Source organism: Schistocerca gregaria, chromosome 8 (genome assembly GCF_023897955.1).
Source record: "Schistocerca gregaria isolate iqSchGreg1 chromosome 8, iqSchGreg1.2, whole genome shotgun sequence".
Classification (NCBI taxonomy): Eukaryota; Metazoa; Arthropoda; class Insecta; order Orthoptera; family Acrididae; genus Schistocerca; species Schistocerca gregaria.
The window spans coordinates 71756704-71783781 of record NC_064927.1 but is presented as its reverse complement, the minus strand read 5'-3'; the positions used below and the strand labels follow the sequence as shown (position 1 = coordinate 71783781).

Below are 27078 nucleotides of genomic sequence, written 5' to 3'. Positions count from 1 at the left end.
CTTCCATAGGGATATGATACCTGTGGCAAGGGGTTGGGATTGGGGATAGCATGGTGGTGGACTAGAACACTGTGGTGCTCTGGGAGGGGGGGGGGGGGGGCACAATGGACCACCACTTTAGGGGATGTGGAAAGGATTTTGAGTAAGATGTCCTTCACTTCAAGGTTTGATGACCTGTAATCAAAGCCCTGATGAAGGGTGTAGTTCACTTGTTCCAATCTAGGTTGGTACTGGGTGACAAAGGCAGAACTACTTAGTAGCTGGTTCTAGATGGTTGTTGTAGGATTGAGGGTGTGTGGGGAAATTGCATGGGAAATCTGTTTGCAAACTAGATCTGGGGAATAGTGCCTGTGTGCAAAAGCCCTGGTGAGATCCTCAGCAAAGTGGGCAAGGCAGTTCTTGTCACTGTAGGTATGCCGCCCCACCAGTGGCCAAGCTGAGGTGTTTTGTTGTGAAAGGGATGATAGCTGTCAAAATGCAGGTACTGTTGGTGGTTGGTGGGTGGTGGGTTTAGGATTGACAGAGGTGTGGATGGAGCCATCAGAGAGGAGGAAGCCAATGTCAAGGATGGTGGCATACTGGCTTGAAGATGACCAGGTGATGCAAATGGGAGAGAAGGTGCTGAGGTCTTAAAGGAATGACTACAGGGTGTCTTGGCTCCGAGCCTCAAATCCTCCCACCCCTTCCAAGAAAACCAGCTACAAAAGAGTGTCCCCTTTATCAGCCAATATCACCCTGGACTGGAACAACTGAACCACACCATTCTTCAGGGCTTTGATTACCTTTTGTCATGCCCTGACACGAGGAACAACCGTACCAACACATTTCCCATCCCTCCTAAATTGGTATTATGTTGCACACCCAAGCTCCACTAAATCCTAGTTCATCACTATGCTATTCCCAATCCCAAACCCTTGCCATAGGGATCATATCCCTGTTGCAAAGCCAGGTGCAATACGTACCCATTCCATCTACCCAGCACATCCTATTCCAGTTCTGTCATGGGTTTATCCTAGCCCAACAGAGGCCAGTCCACCTATGAAAGAAGCCACATCATCTACCAGCTCTGCTGCAATCACTGCATGCGTTTTTATACTGGTATGACTACCAACCAGCTGTCCACCAGGATAAACATCCACTGCCAAACTGTGACCAAGAGCAAAGTAGCCCACACTGTGCCAAAACATGCAGCTGAACATAACATGCTTGATTTCAAATGCTGCTTCACAACTGGGCTGTCTGGACCCTCTCCTCCACCAGCAGGTTTTCTGAACTGCACTGATGGGAGTTATCCTTACAACACATTCTCCACTCCTGATATTAGACCGGCCTCAACCTACATTAACCTACTGTCTCCACAACCTCCAATTAACAGTTTCTGAACCCTCTTCCCTGCCCCTTCTGTCAGACAGCACTTTTCTCTCTCCTTACCCATACCCTGCTATCCCTTCCCTTTCCCCACCACCGCCAGAGATGGTGGTCATGTGTGTGTGAAGTGCACTTGCTTGTGTGAAGAAATGTGTAACTGTGTTGTTGTGCCTATCTGCAACTTCACGTGTCATCTTTTGGGTCAATAGCAATCAATCTTCTCCTTATGTTACTAATAATAGATAAAGAAACAACCTGCTAAAGGTAGAGGAGGATGTTACTGTTGAAATTTCAACAGTAATAATGATCAGTATCAGAGAGAGGCAATAGGTGACATAGAAAGGATGAGGCCAGAAATTGCAAAGAAATATGAGTGAAATGAACACGCCAATGCAGACAAACTACTTTAGGAGTTCTGATGATGTCCAATTGAAAACTGATTTAGAACAATGTCCAGTTAATGTTAATTATTTGGGACATGAGGAGAGGGATGCTGTTAAGGAAGATTTAATATTTGAAGAGGACAATAAGGTCACTGAAAGATACGGTACAGAAGTATTAGCTATTCTAGGTTCACAGAGCGACATTTGTGTAATAAATGTAGAGCTACACTTAAAGTTGAAAGAGGGAAATGATACTCCAGAACTGCTAGTGCAAGTGGTGAGAACTGTTGGAGCCACTGATGTTAAAAGTAAGTTAATAAAGAACCAAGCAATGTTGCTGATTGAAATTAAAGATAAAATGTTTAATGTGAATGTAATGACCATTCCTTAATTTTACATCAAATTAATTTTGGGGTTAACAGAGATCTGTGTTGTGGTGGATTTTGCAACAGGAGCTGTTAAAAAAAGTATAGGTAGAGAGGAAGACAAGTTGTTATTTACAGGATGTGTGAGCCCATAGCATAAACAGAGTGAGGTTCATGTTTAAAGTACTAAAAGGCAAAGTTAACGATTACCCTGAGGAAATTGAAAATGGAATAATAGAACTCGTAGGTGGCACAAATGGAGAATCTGAAGAGAGAATACTTGTACCGTATGTAGTCAGGAAAAGATGTTACAAAATAATGTAGATGAGAATAGTGGACATCATATTTGTAGGTGGCTGCAAGAGCAACAAACAAAATTATTATTATAAAAATGGATAAACCAAAAATATTAGAGGAGCTGGTTCAAAAGTTTTAAGAATATTCAGGTTATATCTAGTATTGATCTTGCAGTCAACTTCTGGCGGGTACCATTAGCTGAAGAATGAAGAAAATATACAGCTTTCGTTTACATGGGTTAATATCATTATTTTCATGTGATACACTTGCAGTAAGAGAGGAATTACCAGCAAAGGTGACATTATGTGGATGAAGTGCTGATTCCAGCAAATAGAGAGAACACAATGAAATGAAAGGACACAATTTCAGAGTTTTTATGGTCTTATACAGATATGATTTTATGTATATAGACTGAAGCGGTGAGTGAATATTTGTACCAAGGCCAGGAATCAAATCCCCCCCCCCCATTTACATTCGATGCTGAGGTACTGATCCAGAACATTGAGAGCCTCGGCAATTCTGTTCGCATGTAAGTAGGAATTTGAAGCAGACTGAGGTGACAGTGAGAATTTCTATCCAGGAGGGAAGCATGTCAGGGTAATATGAGCAGTTATGTGAACCGCTGTACCAAGGTGGTTTAGTGGCTAATGCACCTGCCTATTAAGCAGGGCACACGGGTTCGATTCCCGGCACTGGTACCAAGTTTCACTTGCCTCTTCAGACTATTTACATAAAAAAATTATTTTACTTCTACTTACAGTCAGTCACTCAAGAACATTTAGTAGCAACAAAGTAGGGAAAGAGAACCACGCACTAAGCTGTGCGGCAGATGGTTTCTCAGGGTGGGAATCTGCCTACTAGTATTGACTTATCGTGCTGGAGAACCACATAGAAATCCAGGAATCACATATTAAATGTGGTGCAAAGCAGCATACAGCAGTTAGTTAATATTTATTATTTGAACACTGCTATGCTCCTCCAGCCATACCATCAACATTAGTTATAGTAATAGAAGTGTAATAATAATTTCGTAAGTCATTAACAGAAGTCAAAACAAAAAAAGAGAAGAACATTTAACTAACCCATTACCAGTGGAAGACAATGAATCTATCAGAAGTGTGCAATGAATAAGCAGGCACCAAACTGTTAATGTAACCCACTATGGTATGAATGATGCAACACGCTTTGCGACAGCCACAGAGTACAATGCCAGTAATTATCTGTCACAATTAACAAGGCCACAGAAAACATTGATATGAAACTTCATGTGAATTGTTACATACAAGTTACAAACAAATGCGACACGTGCTTTGGACAGTATAGTGTAACAAGTTACCAAAAACCATTTGTCGTATTGCACAGTAGCTTGGTGAACAATCATGTAATGTTTTGACCATCTTGTAATACCATTAGATAAAAACAATGGAAACTCCAGTTTGGAATATCAACAATGTATGGAAAAGATAGTTCACTACTTACCACAAAGATGACAAGATAATTTACAGACAGGGACAATTAAAAGACCCTTATAGATTAGCTTCCAGCTACAGCCTTTGTAAAAGAAAAAAAAAAAAAGAAAGAAAGAAAGAAAGAAAGAAAGAAAGAAAGAAAAAAACACACATTCATTCATTCATTCACACATGTAAGCATACCTCATGCGCACATGGCTGTCATCTTTGGCAGCTCAGACCAGAATTAGATTGTGTCTTGTTGTTGTGCTCTGAACTTAGTTAGTTTTCACGGAATTTGATTTCATGAACGAGAATAATCTGGCTCTTACTTGCATTTCTTAGTTACCACTCAACATTAACGAACAAAATTCAAATGGCAGCCTGTATTTTGATAACTATTTTGTAGCACTGGATTTTGTCCCACACTGTCACTCCAGTACAGCACAGTTTATTGTTTGTATCTCAAAACCTGTGCCTATGTGGAGAAGATGCCAATCAGGGCGAGATCTACAGGACTACTTTAAAAGACACAAGGTAGAGGTTAGTAAACTGAAGTCAGTAGCACTAGGAAGGTGAAAAGCCATACCCTTATAAACAGTAGTATTGATAAAAACTGGCAGTTTTGCAAGGTGGGTAGGGTATTTTACTAAATACACCACCTAATGGATAGGTAGCCGACAACATTAACAACAACAACAACAACAACAACAACAACAACAACCCTTTACAATGTTTCAATTGGCAGTAATAAGAATTTTGTCTCTCGCAGGTAAGTTATGACCATTTATTCCAACCCCTTCTAAGCAAATATCATATGATAACATTGCATTTCCTACCACTAAACACTGATCTTTAATTCCAGTTACTGCCTGTCAATCTTGTAGTCCGAAACTACCATAGTGCACCAATTTTAAATCCTTACAGACAACGGATAATATATATTACTCTTAGACAATATAACAACTCCGTACTCACTGATAAATACAGTATCTATGTTCTCGTATTACAACTCAAACATCTGAAGTGTAAGAAAATTGACAAAATACAGATACACCTTAACTCACCTGTTAAGTTCATAAAGGTGCATGTTACTTGTGAAATACTGAGTCAGAGCCCTTGTGTTGCTCACACACTGCAATGCAGCATTCATGAAGCATGTATTACCCAAGTTGTTGAGACCAGTCGCTCCTCTTTCAGCTGGGACAGCTGTAAAGTGAATTATTTATAAATATTACAATAAAGCTTTAAATAACTACTACATAACACAACATACATAGTACGGACCAGGCAGATAAATACTAGTTGCTAATGGGTCACCCTGAGCTGGCACACCAACAGCATTTACATTCCCTCGACTGTGTACTATTCCTGCTTACCAAGCTGATAAAGAAAATGTCGAATAAGTTAAAATTTTTAAGATCCATGGTACTAGTCTAGTAACTGCATTTCACTAAATGTAAGCTCTGATCTGCTCACTTTTATTTTTTATAGGTTTACTTTTCTTCTTCTTTTACTTGCTCTCTGCAATAGCATTAAGATTCAACTTTTTAATATGTTGCATTACTACTGTTCCTATCTGCAGCTTAGGAGTTCAAATTTCATTACAGCCAAGAATGTTTCAGTGTCTCAAGCACAACTGAGTTGCGGCTTGAGCAAGTAGTGGTGGACCCATTTTGAGAAAGGAGACATTAATGACTACGAGACGGGGGAGACAGGTGTGTTAACTCCCTCCCACAAACTGCATTCAGAGTAACTTACCCTTCTTGTTACAGCAAACTCCATATTCTTATTTTGGTTTTTGTCCAAAATGGAGAGATCTAAGGTTCCATAAATGAGAAATTCAATAACAGTCTCTTGTACATCATGTACAATCCCATTAATACATTCTCTGCTGAACAGCCATAGTCGTCTGTCTTTTTCTACTACAGTCAAGTCTACAGTAAAATTCTACACAAGAAATACACGCGCGATGAGAGTTAGACAATTTTTATGTCGTACCAAATTAAGCTTCAGCTGCAAGCACTCACATGGTTTACGCTTGTCCTGTAAATGATTTGCCAGTGATCCCATTTCTTCAGGCCAAGTAAGGTCTTTGTTCCTGACTTCAATCAAAAGCTGGTCTTCGTCCATTATACCCAAATCCTCCAAAGTAGGTTCTTCATCCTCAATAAGAAGCATGTTGTTCTGCAACAGAGAACAATACAGTTGCATACACTTTCTTCCTTTCCCTTCTATTATTCTGTATCCTGCAAATGCCAGGTTGGGACTGATATCATGTATCATACTTTTACATATGCTATTATTAAGATGGGGTCATCACTCCCAAAGGCATTTTAAACTTACTGTCCTTCTTCCTCCTCCTCCTCCTCCCCCCCCCCCCCCCCCCCCCACCCTGTTGGGAAGGAATCCGCACACCGCTTCTGACTGCATGTAATGTTGATCGCATGGTCAAATGTGACAATGTTTCTTGAAATGTTTGTGCAATGTGTAACCAAGGCGTGACAGGGAAACCAGTCAGGCATTTACCTCATCTAAAAACCACATACAGACTGGCCGATATCAACCCCCGTCCCATATTTAATTTGCAATATGGATTTGATTTGAGGCTGGTGCACCAATCTGTGTTCCGGAACCAGACACTTTAAAGTGCTCAGCTATCCGGTAGTAATAGCTGCATACACCATGTCACAGAAAATATTTCAAGACACATTCTAACTATCCCAGTTCAAAAGCAGAAGTTAAATTACTATAAATAATTATGTGAGAAAGATTAGACTGCAGACCCTCCATAACTTCAGCCGGTTTGATCAATTAATTACTACATGGTCAAACCAACCTTGGATTCGAGGAACTATTACTGCCAGACTTTATTTTCCTTTCTCTGTTAAAACTATACATGTTTCTTAAGAAACCTACCAGATTAAAGTGAAGATGGACACAGGAATATAAAAAGAAATTCCATGGAAAAAAAAAAAAAAAAAATTGCTGTACGAGTATCGGAGGAACACAATTTGATTTTAGCGATTTTACAGGACAGATGAGAGATGATATTTTTAAAATTTAAATTGCTTGTTTCAGTGACACAACACAAATTATATAGAAAAATCTCTACACAACTAAAGAACACACATTGAAAAGCTGTCAGATTATGATGTATCTTTAAATATAGTTCTTACAGGTTCACCTTTGTTTTTTGTTTAATATATTGCTACGAAGATAAGTCATTATGATTCTAAGTGAATCAACCTAAATAGTGGTATCACACTTTGGAGATATGCACTCAACTGAGAAAATATACCAGAAAAAGTTAATTTCCATAGTACAAATGGGTAAATTGCAGATAAAATAAATGAATATTAGTCCATTTTTGCACCGATGTCACCCATGACTGTTCACTTTCTCACTTACTTTCATCACAACCAACATCCCTGTTGTCTGAATCTTTAACTTTCTCATCTCAAAGAGTTCTGTAAAATGCGTATATCTTTCCCTGATAATGCTGGTGTGGTAAAGATCAGTAAGGTCTTCTTTTCTCTTCCTGGAGTTTTAGTGCTCCATGTATTTCAGTTTCAACTGAAAGACTGTCAAAATCTTCTCTAAACTGGCAATCTTCTGAACTGTTGACCATGGGAATGTTTGAAAAATTTTTGATTAAAATAACTTCTGCATTACTGAAGCTGTATCACCTTAAGTCACTGTACTTTATTTCGTTCATTGTTAATTTTCATATTTTTCAACGGTTCTCTATGCATAGCACCAAAATCCTGTTATTCTTTTTAGTCAATTTCAAGGACTTCATACCGCCTTTGTTTTGATGTAGCCTGAACAACAGTAAACTACCCTGAAGAGTCACAGCTGTAAATTTTTGTACGCCTCTATATACTGGCATGGGTTGAACTGCACTCCATTAAAGAGTGTCGAGGCTCAGACAAGCATTGCTGTATCGTAGGAATGTTTAGAGTTTGCACACATGAAGAAATGTGGTGCAACACACACACTTCGATTTTGTCCTCCGCTAGTGTTTGAGAACAAACCAACTGGACTGCTCTCTGCAATCTTCTGGTGTTCTTGAAAAGTATACGATTCTAATTCATTAGATTCACATTTAACCACATCTTCATTCCAATGTTATTTCTAGCAATCCTGATGTCACTACTGTATATTGTGATCCACTCATCTTTGGCAGAAAATGGCCTTAGCTGCCATGTCTGGACAGTACCTTACATCAGGTAGATCAAAATGCCAAAATTGAGATCCACTTCAAGACAAAAGAACATATGTACCAATATGTCTATCAGTCTCTAAAATTAATCCACAACTTGGAGATACACAGCAGCTTATTCTCACCTGGAGGAGAGAGAGAGAGAGAGAGAGAGAGATGTCATTTTGAAACAATAGCTGATAGTCAGGTATTTGGGGACACATTCCTATGATTCTCACATGACAAAATGAAGAGATACTAGGAAGAAAAGAAGAGAAAAAAATAGCTATTTAAGTGACACACACACTCCTTAGTAGGCCACAATAAATTTAAAAAACCGCAAGACTATTGTTGTTTTGGCAGAGGAGAATGTAACCTGTACTCAGTGGTTAGCCATGTGCAATAACTCATTTTGACGCAATAAAATTCACTGAAGTTGTAAATATACATATAGTTTTCTAATGTGTGCATGTTGTATCTATGACAAGTACGCAAGTTCAGGTAGTTGATTACTGTAGGTTACGATTAGCTACAAAAGTGTCATGGTATGTACTTCAAATTAAGATATATCCATGTCATCTAACTTACCTCGTCCCTATAATGCCATAACCTCATGTCCTCTGGTCTTATCCTGAGACGAGCACACAAGAAGTCGTAGACTTGCTTAATCGTAGCCATGCGGCTGAACGCTGCCACATATGCTAATTGTCGCTTAGGTGGTGTGGGGAAATTGGAAACGTAGGCATAACCTGTGGAACCTGCAATGTTAAAAATAATCATATTAATTTCTTTTATAAAATCTAATACCATAATTTTCATAGTGAGAAGAAAAAGCACTTTTTCACAAAAATATTATTTAATTATGGTAACTAAAACATTATAATTACCAAATATAATGGACCTGATAAACAAAAAATCTACTCACCAAGTGGCTGCAGGAGAACACAGATGTAAAAGGTATTAAGTATTACGTATGTAATTAAAACATGAAACTGATGGCAGTGAGCTTTTTAGCAAAAATTTGTGCGTACAATGAAATGATAGGCAAATGGGAAATGGAAGTGGCGTATTTGTCGCAGTAGACAAGAAACTCAACTCCACCGAGACAGAAATTGAAGCTGCATGTGAGACTGTTTGGGCAAGACTCCGTATCACAGGTGGGCATAAAGTGATAATTGGATCCTTCTATCGCCCACCAGACTCATCTCCTGATGTAACCAAAAGCATTAGAGAATATCTCAGTTTACTTGTAGGTAGGTTCCCCAAAAACACCATAATGATTGGTGGCATCTTTACTTACCTGCATAATAGGTGTAAAAAAAAAAAAAAAAAGCATTGGGCTACAGATAGATAGATGCTAAACAAATTACGTCTGGTTGTCGAGAGAGCTGTGTGTGATGCCTTCACTGACTATCACAGCAGAATATTGTCAAATGACATTTCACAAAACCCAAAGAAATTCTCGGCGTATGTAAAGGCTGTTAGTGGCACCAAAGTTAGTGATCAGTCCCTAACGAATGAGACAGGAACTGAAATTGAGGGTAGCAAAGCAAAAGCTGATATGCTTAACTCTGTTTTTCAAATATTCCTTTACAAAGAAAAATCCAGGAGAATTGCCCCAATTTAATCCTAATACGACTGAAATGATGAATGAAATTGGTATTAGTGTCACTGCTGTTGAAAAAGAGCTGAAATCATTAAAACTGATCAAAGTTTCAGTCTCTGATGGAATCCCTATTAGATTCTGTATTGAATTTGCGGCACCCAACTCATTTTTATCACTTGACATATTGAAAGCTTTGGATCAAGGCAACAAGGTAGATGCAGTGTCTCTTGATTTCCAAAAAGCATTTGACTTAGTACCACATCTACACTTATTGTCAAATATACGATCATATGGGGTATGTAGTGAAATTTCTGAATGGACTGAGGACTTCTTGGTAGGGAGGAAGCAGCATGTTATTTTGGATGGAGAGTCGTCATCAGTTGTAGAAGTAACATCAGGTGTGCCTCAAGGAAGAGTGTTGGGATCCTTGCAGTTTATGTTATATATTAGTGACCTTGCAGACAATATTAACAATAGGATCAGGCTTTTTGCAGATGGAGCCATTATCTATAATGGAGTACTATCTGAGAGAAGCTTCTTAAATATTCAGTCAGCTCTTTATAAGATTAAAATGTGGTGCAAAGATTTGCAACATGTTTCCAATGTTCAAAAATGTAAAATTATGTACTTCACAAAATGAAAAAAAGTAGTATCCTATGATTGTAAAATCAATGAGTTACTGTTGTCAGCCAAATACCTGGGGATAATACTTTGTAGGGATATGAAATGGAATGATCACACAGGCTCAGTAGTGGGTGAAGCAGATTGTATACTCCAGTTTACTGGTAGAATACTGGGGAAGTGTAATCAGTCTACAAAGGAGATTGCTTACAAATCACTCATGCAACAGAGATACTGAAGGAACTGAACTGGCAAATTGTTGAAGCTAGACTTAAACTATCCCAAGAAAGTCTGTTAACGAACTTTCAAGAGCCAGCTTTAAACGATGACTCTAGGAATATACTAAAACATCCCACGTATCACTCACATGAGGATGGGTGAGGGTAAAACTAGAATAACTATTGCATGCATGGAGGCATTCAGACGATCATTCTTCCCACACTCCATATGGGAAAGCAACAGGCAGAAACCCTAACAACTGATATCATACGATGTACCCTCTGCCATGCACCTCACAGTTGTTTGCAGAGTATGAATGTTGATGTAGATATGTTCTCCTGCTGCCACTTTGAGAGTAGGTATTTTTCTATCAAATTACATTATATTTTCAAAAACTGATAATTTTCATTTTTGTAATTACTAAATATTTCATCTGTTTCATCATACAATTACATAACTTGCACGTACAAGCAATAACTAGTAACTGAAAAACATGGCATGAAATGCTAAATATTCAGTGAGATATATGAAGATCCATATGACCATGAAACAATATAGCTTGGCATGATAAGTAGGTTAGTGGAGAATTAATCGAGGTAACAAAAATTAATAGGGTTTCACTAAATCAGATTTAAACTAAACAGGAGTATTAAAATAAACACAGAAGGGCAATGAATTACAAAATTTTGGGCTTGGATTGCTACATATATCTACACAGTTACACAATAATGTGGAAAATTAGCACACCATACACTATCAGAAGGCACTGAAGTACAAACTGGAACATAATACTGAGTAAGACTTCCTTTTGGAAGTGGCTAGCAGACTGCTACAAATTAAGTGACACTATTCTTACTGGAATGTTATATCTGACACAAGCATTAATGTTTGTGAAAACTGCAAACATCCAGGGGAAAAAAACCGAAAGAATCAAAACTTTTAAGAATGCACAGGTATGTGTACTAGCAATATACACGACCATAACACCCCTTTGTGAGACTTGAAATGGCCGTTTAATCCATGAAACAAATTGTGAAAGCAAGCACCAGTATAACTAGTGCACACAAAGGAGAATAATTTCAGCGTGTTAAAAGAGTTAAAATGAGGTAGAATCATTGAAACCGTTCCACAACATTTTGGCTCCTGTGAGACACACACACACACACACACACACACACACACACACACACACACACACACACACCAAGTTTTACAAAGTGACTAATATGTGAGATGACTACCATCTTGCCTGCATGGCCATAGTTGGCTGCACTGGTTTATCCACAGAGCTGACTCAATATGAGAACACTACAAGTGAGGAACTGGTCCCTGTATAAACACACTAGTTTTTGTGGGACAAGAGACAGTGGAGATCCAACCCAGAAGGATTGTGGGAAAGGATTTGTTCTAAAGACAATTCACATCAACATAATTCAGAGAAGTTTGTACCAGGAAGTGGCAGGGAGACCATATAACATGCGAAGTAGTACTTTTGCCATTTGGTGCCTCACCTCCTCCTTGGCTGCAATTAGGTGGTGGCTATTCATTTTGATGAATATCTCTGCATAAAAGGCAAGTTCAGCATAACTGGTATATACATCTGCTTTCACAAGTGGCCCTACCTACCATTACCTGTTATGGGGCAAACAGGATGTGCTACGTGAGCACATAGGATGTAGGGATACAAATCGCATGTCAAGTGATGGAAGCTCACACAAGTCAAGTTCGAGTGCCTGCAGATTTTATTACTTAATTTAATAAAGCAATGAAGCACTTATTGCTAAGACGCATTCTGTGATTTCAAACACCTTCAGGTTGGCACAAATAATTTAGGGGTGAAGGAAGACAAATAGTAGAAGCATTTATAACTTAGAAGTGTTAAGTGTCCATGTACTTAGGTGTTGTTGAGATCCAAGTTTAATTAGAATAGTAAATAGACGATTAAATTATTGTTCTAGAACCTAGAAGATGAAACAAAGCATTTCTATGTGGTCTGAGCACCTCCTAACTTTATGTTAATTATCATTATGAACTATATGTAAAGCATAAAAAAATAAGGAAGCCATTAGGTCTTAGGGAGGCCAAGCTTTTGCCCTTGTTTCTGTTTGTTGAACACCTTTTTTAAATGGGAAAATGTGAAGAAGGCAGACCAGGCAGACAACAGTGAGATATGGTAACAGGTGGCCTCTCACTTTCCATTGTGGGGAACAAATTTTATGTAGGAAAACAGTTTACTGCAGATACTCTGCACAGTCAAGAGTAGCCAGTCTGTCATAACAATGACAGCCTGTGTTTCAATGCACTCTGTAAGAAATTACTACTGTGTGCTAACATTGGCACATATTATTGTAAGACTATGCTCCTGCATTAACAAGTTGTCTCTGGTAGTTATTAGCCATGGTTGCAAGAATTACCACATTAAATTATGATGTTACAACATTTGTACAACTTGTTGTCAAGTGAGCTTAATTAGTGCAGTTATTACATTGCCACTGTAATACCAATTTAACAACAGATGCAAAGAATTTGCAGAAGTGTTTTTGGTATCATATCCTCAACTGCACTACTGCTCACAAAGCAAAGCAAGTTGTAACATTATTCAAACATAAAATAAATAACAGTTACAAGTTGAATGAAAACTGATAACTTTATTAAAATATAACAGAAAAAGTGCAACACTCAGAAGGAGTTGGGCAACATAAACAAAAGTTGGTAGGCCTGTTTCTACATCTGGAAGATGATGTCTATTCAAATTTTGCACCAGTTGCATCAGAGTCGCCATAGTAGCTTATCTATGAGGATACACGTCATGTTTGCTTTAAAGACATGCTGTAATGGCCGTGAGAATTAGCTACCTTTAAGATTGGACGTGGTGAGTTGATGTTAATCAAGAATGCCTTTAAGGCAGCAAAGATACCGTTATCAAAACCTCACCGAGATTGAACGGGGTTGTGTAATAGGGCTACGAGAAGCTGGATGGTCCTTCTGCGATATTGCAGAAAAACTTGGCAGGAATGTAGTCACTGAACAAGAATGTACAATCCCAAGAAGATTGGACTCCAGACAGTCGTGTGGCACTTCCGAGAGGGAAGACCATTACATTTGACACATGGCCCTGGTGCACAGTATTGCACTTGCAACAGCAATTTGAGTGGCAGTTGCACCACAGTAACCCAGCAAACTGTTACAAATCTGTCACTTTAAGGACAGCTTTGAACTAGAAGTGAGAGCACATTGGAGGGCAGGGTGGAGGTCTGTTGTGCTTTTTGATGAAAACTGGTTTTGCAAATTATGACTTTGTGATTGTTAGGAGAAGGCCAGCTGAAGTCCTGCAACCAACCTGTCTGCTTGCTAGACACACTGTACGTACATCCCTGGAGTTACGGTCTGTGGTGCGATTGCGTATGGCAGCAGGAGAACTCTTGGCTATTCCACGCACCCTCACTGCAAAATTGTACGACAAACTGGCAATTTAATAATTTGTAATGCAATTCATGATCAGCATTCCAGGGGGTGTTTTCCAGCAGAACAACACTCGCCCACATACCGCTATGGTAACCCAACATGTTCTACAGGGTGTCAAAATGTTACCTAGGCCCGCACAATCACCAGATCTTTCTCCAATCAAGCACATATGGGCCATCAACAGATGACAACTCCAGCATCATCCACAAACAGCATTAACCATACCTGTATCGACCAACCAAATGAAACAGGCCTGGAATTTCATTCCACAAACTTACATTTGGCAGCTGTACAACACAATGCACAAATGTCTGCATGCTCAAATTTAATATTCTGGTAGTTACACCTGTTGTTAATGTACCAGCATTTCACACTTGCAATGGCTTACCTCGTGCGTACATAAACATGTGGTCTTACAATGTTAATCACTTAAATATGTTAGCAAGACAAATGTATTCTCGAAGCTTCAATACTATACTACTATTACCCTCCCTCCCCCCCCCCCCCCCCCCCCCAATTATATAGGATCCCCGTCCCCCAAATCACATTTTCATAGTTTCAGTATGGTACATATACATGACAAACACCAAAATACTCATTGGGGACTTGTTTATTACCTAATAAAGGTTATCTGAATTTTGTACTGTTTATCTGCAACTTAACTGGACCTGGGAGATAGAAACATTTGACTTAATGTCTTTAATCGTAACTGTTGTTTTAGGAAAACCTGCAACTGTGTGATGTTCATCATTTAAATAATAAAACAATGCATCAGTTAAATATTTTTTCCTTGCTTAGCATTATGCATTTTGAGAATTTATTCTTGTCATCAAGTATAAATATTTACATTAAGTATCTTGTGTGATGTTTGGACGTGTTTCGTTCTGCATCTCTTCCACTGCAGTCATCTTTTTGAGGTTATAAGGTATTGTGCATCCTCCATTGTGCAGAAACTCTTATATATGCAAACCGTCACTTACATTGTTTATTTGTGAAACATCACAAGAAATATTTACATAAATATTTGCACTTGACAATGAGAACAAATTCTCAAAACACATTGTGCTAAGCTTGAAAAACTACACAACTGGTGCAGTGTGCACACAAGCAGTAAAGGCAGTTTAAAACTGGTTGTGACTGGTCATGATACTCTTACCTGAATGAACATTGGCTACTTGAAGGCCAACAACAAGCCTGCATCATTTTATGACAGCGACATCAGTTTTTTTCCGTGAACATAGTTTCAAAAAGCGTAAAGTATGTGAAAATTTTAATTATGTTAATGTGAAAACAGGTGCAAACTAATATTGTAAACAGGGGAAATTTGATGGAAGCAATTACCCCTTTGAGTACTGCAGACATGACATACTGCGGCAGTCCACCTTGCCGCAGGGCCTGCGGACGTTTGCCGCTGAGGTGGGTTTTCCCGTGGGCCCTGCAGACAGTATTCACCGCGCGGCCTGGCCAGTACTTGAGTCCTAATGACGTCTCATAATGCAGTCGCTTCCACTGCCTGTGGGACTGCATACGTCAATTGCCGCTCATGGCTACATGCTGGTTCATCGCAAGTTCTTTTGTCCCATGCAATCCCTGGGTTGAATGTACCCTATTTATTGTTCTGTGCTGCTGTCCCTGCTATCTCAGAAACACACTGCTACAGATTTCGCAGTTGCTGTTCGATATTCGGGCTAGCTGGTTTGTGTGATCTTCTGCATTCTGCTCGAGTTGTGTCATTTAGCTATCTGCTGTTTCATCAGGATTTTTAGAATTCTGACATCTTTGAGTTCTACAGACAAATGGCATATCGGCGTCATTGCTATGATAAAGAGATACTGGAGATACTGACAAGGAGTGACAGTGAGTGAGGCATCTTCAATGAATATAGTGACAATGAAGATTCATCGGAAGAATCTCTTAGTAATACACCTCCACGTACTTCACCTAGTAGAGCTCACCAGGACCGCTCTTCTTCAGATCCTGAAAGTGAAGACGAATCGATCCGTGAAAGGCCACACCATAGTGAGAATGAGAAATACGATTGGCAAAAACGTAATTTCAGTCCAGCACTTCATGCATTTGATGACTCATCTTCAGGACACAATTTCCAACTAACGCCCAATTCAAGCGTTCTGTCCTTGTGATGCTATTTCCATCAGAAGATCTGTTGAAATTTATAGCACTTTAAACAGACCGATTTTTCACATTCACCATGGCAAATATATCAGAATCAGTTTGTTCTCTACTATCCACCTGGAAAAATACAGGTTTTGAGGAAATGTATAGCTTCATTGGTATTTGGCTTCTCATGGCTCATGTTACAAAGTTGAGAATAAAGGAATTTTAGTCCAGAGATGTACTTCCGAGTACTCCAATTTTTGGAGAAGTTGTGTCCCATGACTGTTTTATGTTACTTTTGAGAATGTTGCATTTTAGTGACAACTTGGCCAATCATGGAGATGACTGTTTGTTTAAAATTAGGAAAATAATGGACACAGTTCATGTGGACTGGCATTCTGCAGTGCATGACAGAACCCCAGGTCAGGGGAGACTTACCGCATGTGATGAGAAGGAAAGACTGATTGATGGGGACTGCACCGGACAAGATATGACAACCTGAGAGTTTCAACATGGAAGATTAGGTAATATGCAATACAGAGGTTACTACTAAAACATTTTGTCCGAGTTAATAAGAGTGAAAAGCTAAGTGCATTGTGTGTAGCAGAGGTTGGAGGTGACGGCAAAAAAATAGCTAGGTCAGAAACTGAAAGATTTAGAAAGCTACAGGAAGTGAAGAAAGGAGTAGTTACTGTGAAGAAATATTGAGACGAAAGAAATTAATGCTAATTAAGGCCAGGTGGGAGGCAAGAACCAAGGACATGTACCACTAGTTCCCACTTGCAGAGTCTTGAGAAACTAGATCTGGGGGAAGAATCCAGATGACGTGTGTGGTGAAACAGGCACCAATGTCACAAGTGTCATGTTGTAGAGCATGCTCTGCAATAGGATATTGCGTGTTGACAGTATAGGCCATCTGCCTATGTCCATTCATCGTAACTGGTAACATAACTGGTATGGAGGGTGGGTAGGGCAAGACTTGAAGTGGGGACAGTCACAGTGGTAGGAGCCATAGGGTAGGGAGATGGATGCAGTAGTAGTTTAGAGCCTGACGGGAAGTTATCCTAGGTGTGGTGGGCAAAATCTCAGACAGATTGGCTCTCATTTCAGAGCACGATTTTAGGATGTCATGGCCTTGTTGAAATAGCTGATTAATACATTCGAGACCAGGATAATAGTGAGTGACAAATGTTGTGCTGTGAAGTGGTTTTTTGGAGTGATCAGCAATGCCAAATTGGATGTGATGGTCCAGAAAATCTGGATGTAATTACCTCACCAGCTTAGTTCAAAAGCAAATTTCCCGGGCCACTACATCCTAAAATCATGCCTGCATACGAGATCCATTCTGTCTGAGATTTTGTCTGCCACACCTCGAATAGCTTTTCATCGTCATCCCAACCTCTGAAATGTCCTTGTCAGACACTACACTACTCCTGCACCCATCTCCATACTGTATGGCTACCACCCTTGTGACCGTCACTACTGGTAGACTTGCCTATACACCCACCCTACCACCACATATACCAGCCCTGCCAATGGCGAAAAATATACTACTAAACAGAGCCACCTGTGAAATCACACATGTCATACACTGGGTGTTACGTAAACACTGTTCGGCCTTTTACTGTCACCAAGTTACCAATTAGGATGAATGGGCATAGGCAGAGGGTCTGTACTGTCAACACACAATATCATGTTGCAGAGCATGCACTACAACATGACAGTCATGACCTCGGTGCCCATTTCGCCACGAGTGCCATCTGGATTCTTCCCCCAGCTATAGTTTCTTAAAACTGCACAGGTGCTTGAGCTACATGTCCTCAGTTCTTGCAAACCACCTGGCCATAATTTGTATTAATTTCTTCCATCTCAGCATTTGTTTGCTGTGATTACTCCTTTACTCACTCCATTTTAGTTTTCTACATCTTTCATTTTCTGACCTGTCAATTTTTCACCATCCCCCTCCGACCCATGTTACATACAATTCACTTGACTTTTCATTCTTATTAACTCATGCACGATGTTTTAGCAGTAATCTCTGTCTTAATATTACCCAGTCTTCCACCATGAAGCTCTCAGGTTTTCACATCTCTTCTAGAATAGTCCAACTATCAGCCTTTCCTTCTCATTCTGTCTGGTAAGTCTCCCCGACCCAGGTTTCTGGACGACTTTTCCTAACACCACCCCTTTTCCTGAACGTGTCGATTTCCTTTCCCTTCACTACTCTTCCTTTCCCTTCAACCCTTCTCCCGAAGGAAGAGCCACTGGCTTCGAAAGTTTGCTTCAGTAAAACTTTTTTTATGTGGGATGTTCTCCTAGTGCCACTCAGTGAGTAGAATTTGTGCAATAAAACAAATACAAAAAGTGTTTGGCTGTTGTGTTTCTTGAAGATGGTAATTCCAGTCTACATGACAGCAGTGTTGATGTCAGGCGACTAGTCTCACATTTGAGTGTCCTCAACCGGTGCATGGAGTGTCCAGATTTTAATCAGACAGATCGTGTTTGAGGTGCTCTTGGGAGGTATGCTGGTGACCAAACACTCATCCACACTAGACTCTTACCTCATTTTGAGCAACTACGGCAGAAGCATTCACTACTACGTGGTTACAACAAAATAGTTAAAAGCATCACACATCATTCTATGTGCTGTATTGCTACACTATATATTAGCACACTTTACCTACATTACCTGTACTACAGAAAAAAACAACACGATATATAGACATTTCAACCTGTTCTAAACATGAATAATAATTCTTTGTATGGAGCGTTGGTTGCACATATTGTTCATTTAATTTCTTGTACTGTTTACATTGTTTAATGTTTCAGCACGTTCAATAAACAATTGAGTTGTTATTCTCGAACAATGGAAACTACAGGTAAGAATAGCAACAATGCATGAAAAGATAGATTGCTACTTACCATGAAGATGGCACATTGAGTTGCAGACATGCACAATCAAAAGACATTTACACAGAAGTTTTCAGATACTGTCTTCATTCACACAGGCATGCATCCCTTACAAATGACCACCAACTCTGGCAGCTCAGACCAGAATGCATCTACTATGTGGCATGGAACGAGCAATCTGGAGGGGGTGGGGGTGGGGGGAAGGGGAAGGGACTGTAGTGTACAGGTTGGGGAGGTGGGAGGAGTGAGAGATTTGGGGGGGGGGGGGGGGGGGGAGGCCTGTATGGCAGAGAGTGCAGGGACTAGAATGGCAACAAGAATAGTGTCAGGAGTTTGTGGGGCAGGGAAGTGGAGAAAGCAAAGCGAAAAAGGAGAGGAGTGGAGAAAGGTGGGTGGGTGCACTGACAGAGGCCAGCAAACAAAGAGGGTGGGAGATGAGAATGGGGAAGAGATGATATGACAGAGGGGTGGAAATTGTTCGGTGGAGGGTGTGGGGACAGAATGTTATCATAGGTTCAGGCCAGAATAATTACGAGAGCATAGAATGTCTTGAGGGTAACTCCCATCTGCACAGTTCATAAAAGTTGGCAGTGGAGGGGAGGATCCAGATGGTTCGAGTAGTGAAGCAGCCATTGAAATCAAGCATGTTATGTTCACCTTCATATTGTGTCACAGGGTGGTCTACTTTGCTCTCGGCCACAGTTTGGTGGTGGCTCTTCATCCTGGGGGACAGCTAGTTAATAGTCATACCAATATAAAAACTTGTGCAATTATTGTAGCAGAGCTGGGACAGGACATGGCTATTTTCATAGGTGACCCAGTCCCTGATGGTACAGGACTGGGACAGGAAGTGCTGAGTGGATCAATTGGACAAGTCTCCCACCAGCATCTTCCACACAGGTATGGTGTGCTTGTGGCAAGTGGATGGGATTGAGAGTGGCATAGGGATAAACCAGCATGTTGTGGAGGTTGGGTGAGTGATGAAACACCACTTTAGGAGAGGTGGGAGGGATCTCTGGCAGGATGTCCCTTATTTCAGGGCATCACAATAGGTAATCGAAGCCCTAACAAAGAATGTTGTTTAGTCGTTCCAGTGCAGGGTGGTACTGGGTGACACTGCTTTGTGAGGTTCCCTGAGATGGTAGGACGATTGTAGTAATGAGGGGAAATGGAATGGGAGATATGTTTGCGGACTAGACCTGGGGAATAGTGCCCGTCTGTCCAGGCCTTGGTGAGACCTGCAGCATACTGGACAAGGGACTTTTGTCACTGCAGGTATGCTGCCCTGGATGGACAGGCCGTAAGGGAAGGATTTTTTGGTGTGAAAGGACAACAGCTTTCAAACACAGGTAATGTTGGTGGTTGGTGATTGGTAGATTTAATGTGCACAGAGGTGCAGGAAGAGCCATCAGAGACAAGGTGGTCAACATCTACCACAATGGCACACTTAGTTAAGGAGGACCACGTGAAATAAATGGGAGAGAAGGCGTTGGGGTTGTGAAGGAATGAAGATTAGGATGTCTTGGCCCTGAGTCCAGATTATGAAGATATCCTAATGAACCTGAACCACACTAGGTGTCTGGCATTTTGGGAGGCTACGAAGGCTTCCTCTAAGTGGCAAATACACAGGTTGTCACAGGAGAGTGCCCACAGCTGTGCCGCAGAGGATATAAAAACAAATACCTAGTGTCAGTTGTAAATATGGGTAAGTATTTCTTTCTGTCAACATGTTATATTGTTAACACTATTTATGACGTCGCAGTAGTCTCAGAAACGTAACATGTATGAATCAATATTTCACAGAAATAACAAACATCGAGCAGATGATTAAACATAGTAGCTTGTAAGATGGTAGAAAAATTATCAACTGGACACCAATAAATTAGAGTTATTGTTATATCAAAGCATATACTCACTGAGGGCAGCAGCACCATAGCCCCCAACCATGCCAGACCAGGAAGCCTGTGGGGCTCTTGCAGGTGGCGACTGGTGCCGTAACAGCCTAAGGTTTAGTGGAAACAGCTCCAGTTCCTCTTTCTCACCATTCTTTGGAAGAATCACCTATTAAGTCCACCATGTATTTAGAACAGCAATTGTCTCCATGGTGAACGAATTTCTTAGTAGAAACACAATGCTCTGTATACACTACTCTTACAATTCATAATTAACTTATACAAATAAAACATCATTGTTTAAGCATGCAAAATTAAGTGGAAAATCTTAATATTTTTCATGTAAGTGAACAACTACCAGGAAACACCAAATGTAACAATTTAATAACTAATTTGTCTGATGCTCCCTATCCCCCTTCCCAACTGAGAACACAGACATTATATCTCACCTGTCTTGGAAGTGGTGGTGAGCCTCCATACCATTGTGAAAGGGCCTTCCACAAAGAGTCTGGAACAAGTTCAAAATCACGCGGGTGCACAAGTTCGGGACTCCTTTTTAGCTTTCCACCCTCTCCAGTCAGCGGTGTGGCCACCTATTGTATAATCGAACATCATTTAGATCCAGAAACAAATGTACAAACATTTAACAATACTTAGACAGAAACTGAAAATTTTTACACAGTGGGAAACATATTGCACCAATCACTCCTCACTTACATTACTTTTTCAATTTTTTTAAAATGATACTAAAAAGGAATTGTCAGGACATATAAAAAATAATTGTGATTACTATTTCATTCATGCAAAAAATTAAGAGGCGAAATGTTATGATTGTATATGAGAAGATGCCATATCCTGACACACTGAGTTTGTGGGAGCTTTGTTATCCCTTTTAGCGTTGTTTGCATCTGTGGTGAGTAGCACACTATTTACAGAAAATCTCTGACTAACTATATCGGAATGTGGGTGGACTGTGTTTAAAATTCAATGGGCACATATACAGGATGAATAATGATAGAATAACTAAACCAGTCTTTGACTTACTAAACAATCAGGAATCTAAAATAAGATGTGAGAGTTACGGAAAACACAGGAATCGACATGAACACAATAAGGAACAGAACACTTTCTACAGAAGCAGTAGAAAAGACAAGCTTTCAGGCCAGGAAAAACTTAAGACTTGAAAGTTTACACAAGGAGAGAGGGAACAAGATTCTCAAAGAGTGGAAGTAGTGTGGGCCCAAAGGGAAGCTGCAGTTGAAAACAAAGAAGCAGAAACAATGTCTATTTAACCTACCCTCTAAAAGGGGTTATTCAAAATAGAAAATAAATTTTAAAAAATAACAAATAATTATTTTTATTTGCAGACATATACTAACTTGATCCACAAATAAAAAGAATTGAATTATCTATTTATGTGAATAATTATCTAGTTAGTTGATATGATACTCATGTTTGATTAATGTGATGTCTACTGGGGATGACTAATTTTTCGTCCAGTATACTTACAATTAAGCAGCTGCTCGAGTTTTAACATTTATCAGTGCCTGTTCCTGTATAAAAACATTAACACACTTTAAATTCCTAAAATTACTGATAACAATATAAGGAAAACACAGATTGCCATTCACCATAAAGGTGACATGTCGAGTTGCAGCAGGCACAATACTTACTCATTAGCTTTCAGCCAAAACCTTCTTCAGACAACAAACACACACACACACACACACACACACACACACACACACACACACACACACACACCACATTCATTTACACAAGTGAGCACATCTCAAGCACATATGACCACCGTCTCCAGCAGCTTGTACCGGAATGCGACAGTCAAGAGGAACCATCATTCTGGAGGGGTGGGGTGGGGGGGGGGGGGGTGAGAAAGGGTGATGGTTCCATTTTACATGACTCTTGCATTCCAGTCCAAATTGCCAGAGTTGGTGGTCATACGTCTTTCAGGTGTGCTCACTTGTGTGAATGAATGAATAAATGACTGTGTGTGTGTGTGTGTGTGTGTGTGTGTGTGTGTGTGTGTGTGTGTGTGTGTGTGTGTTTTCTGAAGAAGGCTTTGGCTGAAAGGTAATGTGAAAGTGTCTTTTTCACTGTGCCTGTCTGCAATTCAACATGTCATCTTTACAGTGAGTAGCAATCTAGCTTTTCCTCATACTACTGAAATCCCTACCAGAAGTTTCTACTGTTTAAAATTATTGATATATATCACTACCATCCCTCTGTTGCAAGACCCTAGCAAATATTGTAATCTCAGAGTTTTGACATTTCTATCAACGATTCAACACATTTCAAGATACACCCATATCTCCCTCCTCACTTACACAGTGTCTTTCAACTGCATCTATTATTTGCAAGAGTAGATGCCAAGTTTCAGTATTTAAAAAAGCAGTTTTACTCCGTACATCACTGTCTATCAATAATCAATATCAAATTTCATGGAGTACTTTCTCAAATATGTGACTGACTCAAATAATATTTTGACTGTAGAACCCACTGTGTTAGGCCAGATAGCAAATTTTCAAAATGCAAGATGGAAATGGAAGAACGCGTACACACACACACACACACACACACACACACACACACACACACACACACACACACACGGTTACGCATGCAATTGCACACATGAATATTCAATTACAAAATCAGTGGTAAACTACTGGAGCCCAGAAAATTATTTATATACCAAAACTAAATGCTGCAAAGCATTATTAAATGGTACTAACACATTAAATTGATGGCGGAGGAGTTGTACCTAAAGGGATCCACAAACAGGATGCTACTATGACCTATTTTAGAGTACTGCTCCACTATTCAACTATCAAATAAGACTGACTGCAATGATGATGAATTTCAGAGACATGCTACTAAGATCTTAATAAATCATTGTTGTGTGCACAAAAATGTAACCGACCCTCTCATAACTGAAAAAACACACTTCAGTTGCATCAAGAGAAAAATTCACTACAGGAAATTGTAAAATTACAAGGATACAGAATGGCCTTGAGTACTTATGTCCCGGGGGCATAACTCAAAGAACTGCTCATGGACACATTTAAAAGTGGCAAAAAAGGCACCCCTGACAAATCCCCTTTCATCTGTGTTTTCCCTTGTCCTCACAACAGGTGAATCCCTCTCAACCTTTTATTCAAGTGACCTGATCCAAGGAAGCATTCCAAAAGCCGAATACAGTTTCTTCAACCTTCGAAAGTGTCTATCATCAGTACTTGAAACACGGAACATGGGTAATATCGCCCAGTAAATCTTGAGAAATGGTAATTGAGGTCACCTCTGTGACAATTCTACTACATGCATTAGGTGTCTCAAATAGGGATTGTGACAAATCAAGGGAGATTACAAAGTGTGCTGAGACAGATAGATGGTAATTTCTTCTCTGCACCATAAGTGAGGTGTCTTTTCAGATAAATGCACAACACACTTGACTTTTATGGACATTTTCACTGCACTATAGAAAAACTGCAAAGGCCACAGAAGCACACCCTGACTTGAACCTTTTGTTGCTCTACATCCGTACTGCTTGGCCTCATTCAGTGAAAAACATTCGGAATTCTTGGGTGTGCCAATATTTCCCTCATGCGCATAGCCTCTTCCTGCAGCATGCTGTGATTTTATTGCAAGATGACTATGGACAATCGCATATGCTTATTCCTAAAGTGCTGCAAAAAGATGTGTTGTGATTGCTGCACCAATTGCACTGGGGAATTGTACACACAAAATAGTTAAGCATTTTGGCACTGTACTTCGCTGGCCATGGATGCCCACATTGAACACATGATGTCACAGTGTCCCATTTTATCTACATTTACATCTACATCCATACTCCGCAAGCCACCCGACGGCGTGTGGCGGAGGGTACCCTGAGTACCTCTATTGGTTCTCCCTTCTATTCCAGTCTCGTATTGTTCGTGAAAAGAAGGATTGTCGGTATGCTTCTGTGTGGGCTCTAATCTCCGATTTTATCCTCATAGTCTCTTCACGAGATATACATAGGAGGGAGCAATATACTGCTCGACTCTTCGGTGAAGGTATGTTCTCGAAACAAAAGCCCGTACCGAGCTACTGAGCATCTCTCCTGCAGAGTCTTCCACTGGAAGATCTATCATCTCCGTAACGCTTTCACGATTACTAAATGATCCTGTAATGAAGCGCGCTGCTCTCCGTTGGATCTTCTCTCTCTCTCTCTCTCTCTCCTATTAACCCTATCTGGTACGGATCCCACACTGTTGAGCAGTATTCAAGCAGTGGGCGAACAAGCGTACTGTAACCTACTTCCTTTGTTTTCGGATTGCATTTCCTTAGGATTCTTCCAATGAATCTCAGACTGGCATCTGCTTTACCAACGATCAACTTTATATGATCATTCCATTTTAAATCACTCCTAATGTGTACTCACAGTAATTTATGGAATTAACTGCTTCCAGTTGCTGACCTGCTATTTTGTAGCTAAATAATAAGGGAACTATCTTTCTATGTATTCGCAGCTCATTACACTTGTCTACATTGAGATTCAACTGCCATTCCCTGCACCATGCGTCAATTTGCTGCAGATCTTCCTGCATTTCCATACAATTTTCCATTTTTACAACCTCTCGATACACCACAGCATCATCTGCAAAAAGCCTCAGTGAACTTCCAATGTCATCCACAAGGTCATTTATGTATATTGTGAATAGCAACGGTCCTACGACACTCCCCTGCGGCACACCTGAAATCACTCTTACTTCGGAAGACTTCTCTCCATTGAGAATGACATGCTGCATTCTGTTATCTAGGAACTCTTCAATCCAATCATACAATTGTTCTGATAGTCCATATGCTCTTTGTTCATTAAACGACTGTGGGGAACTGTATCAAACGCCTTGCGGAAGTCAAGAAACACGGCATCTACCTTTGAACCCGTGTCTATGGCCCTCTGAGTCTCGTGGACGAATAGCGCGAGCTGGGTTTCACACGACCGTCTTTTTCGAAACCCATGCTGATTCCTATAGAGTAGATTTCTAGTCTCCAGAAAAGTCATTATAGTCCAACATAATGTGTGTTCCAAAATGCTAGAACTGCTTTTGGCCCCACCGCAAACATTTCCATTTGGCCAAAGTCTCGATTGCTGTGACATACTGTCTTTGCTGGTCCCTTTCAGAACATTCGTTGGCTTATTATTGTGTACAATATTACCAAATATTCATTTGTAGTGCCCATGAACTCTACTATGCCCTGTAGTAGCATTCAGGCTTTCTCACCTGTTTTTTGCCTGAAAGGTTTGTCTGAAGTGTTCATCACAGACAACGGACCACAGTTTATGGCAAAGACTTTCAACAGTTCTGTATAGTCAATGCCATCACTCACCTTACCAGTGCTCTATTTCATACCCAGTCGAACAGACAAGCTGAACGATTCCTGAGTACAATCATGCAACAAATGTATGATCTATGTACCTCCCACACCAGAGCCAGCATTGCTGCTCTTCCTCACAATGTACTGCTTCCAGGCCTATGACAATCCGAACACTGTTCCTGTTATTGCACACACCACAGTGCATGGAATCTCCCATGCTCCACAAGTATTGCTTTCTGCCTAATGATTCTATTCTTTTTAGAGTTTTTTAGATGCGCCAGGTGTTGGGAGAGTGGAACAATTCTTCATAATTTAGGCACTTGAATGTATTTAATTCAAAGTAGTGCTGGGTTCATGCACTCCCATCAGAACCAGATTCATGCTGCTCACTTGCGATATTCTTCTGCACATTTTCTATCCTCAGATTCACATCCTACCGTGATCATGCTGCTGGTGCAGCCACACTTTAATGCCTCTTCAGCAATGCTTGCAAAACCGATGTAGCTAGACCCATTGCCTTCACTGCCGAAGCAGCTCAACTTTCTGCCAGCCACCACGGACCAGGTGCTATGTCACTGTTGTCGCTGTCCTCTCCATTTTTAATCAGACAGGCTCAGGAAGAGGATAGACACCCTGTCGAGCGTTTTCTGACCGACGTTCCCCTAAGAGCACAGGACAAATGTCAGGGAAGGGCATGGCCAGAGACTCAGTGTCGGTCCCAGTTGCAGCTCCCGGCACCTCGTGCCACCCATTTTCCTGCCCACCCAGCCCTACCCATTGTCATAAGATGGCTCCCTATCGGACAA

General features: G+C 40.3%; 1 protein-coding gene across 1 annotated transcript in view; it reads right to left on the bottom strand.

The window, feature by feature from the left end:
* Positions 1-27078, bottom strand: part of LOC126284103 (ubiquitin carboxyl-terminal hydrolase 32) — a 203137-nt gene that overhangs the window by 111668 nt on the left and 64391 nt on the right. Inside the window, exons 12-16 of the mRNA XM_049982761.1 lie at positions 21343-21486; positions 20918-21062; positions 8654-8823; positions 5892-6048; positions 4929-5070 (exon numbers count right to left, since the gene is read on the bottom strand). Coding sequence (XP_049838718.1) covers positions 4929-5070; positions 5892-6048; positions 8654-8823; positions 20918-21062; positions 21343-21486 — 758 coding nt within the window. The remainder of the gene's footprint in view (positions 1-4928; positions 5071-5891; positions 6049-8653; positions 8824-20917; positions 21063-21342; positions 21487-27078) is intronic.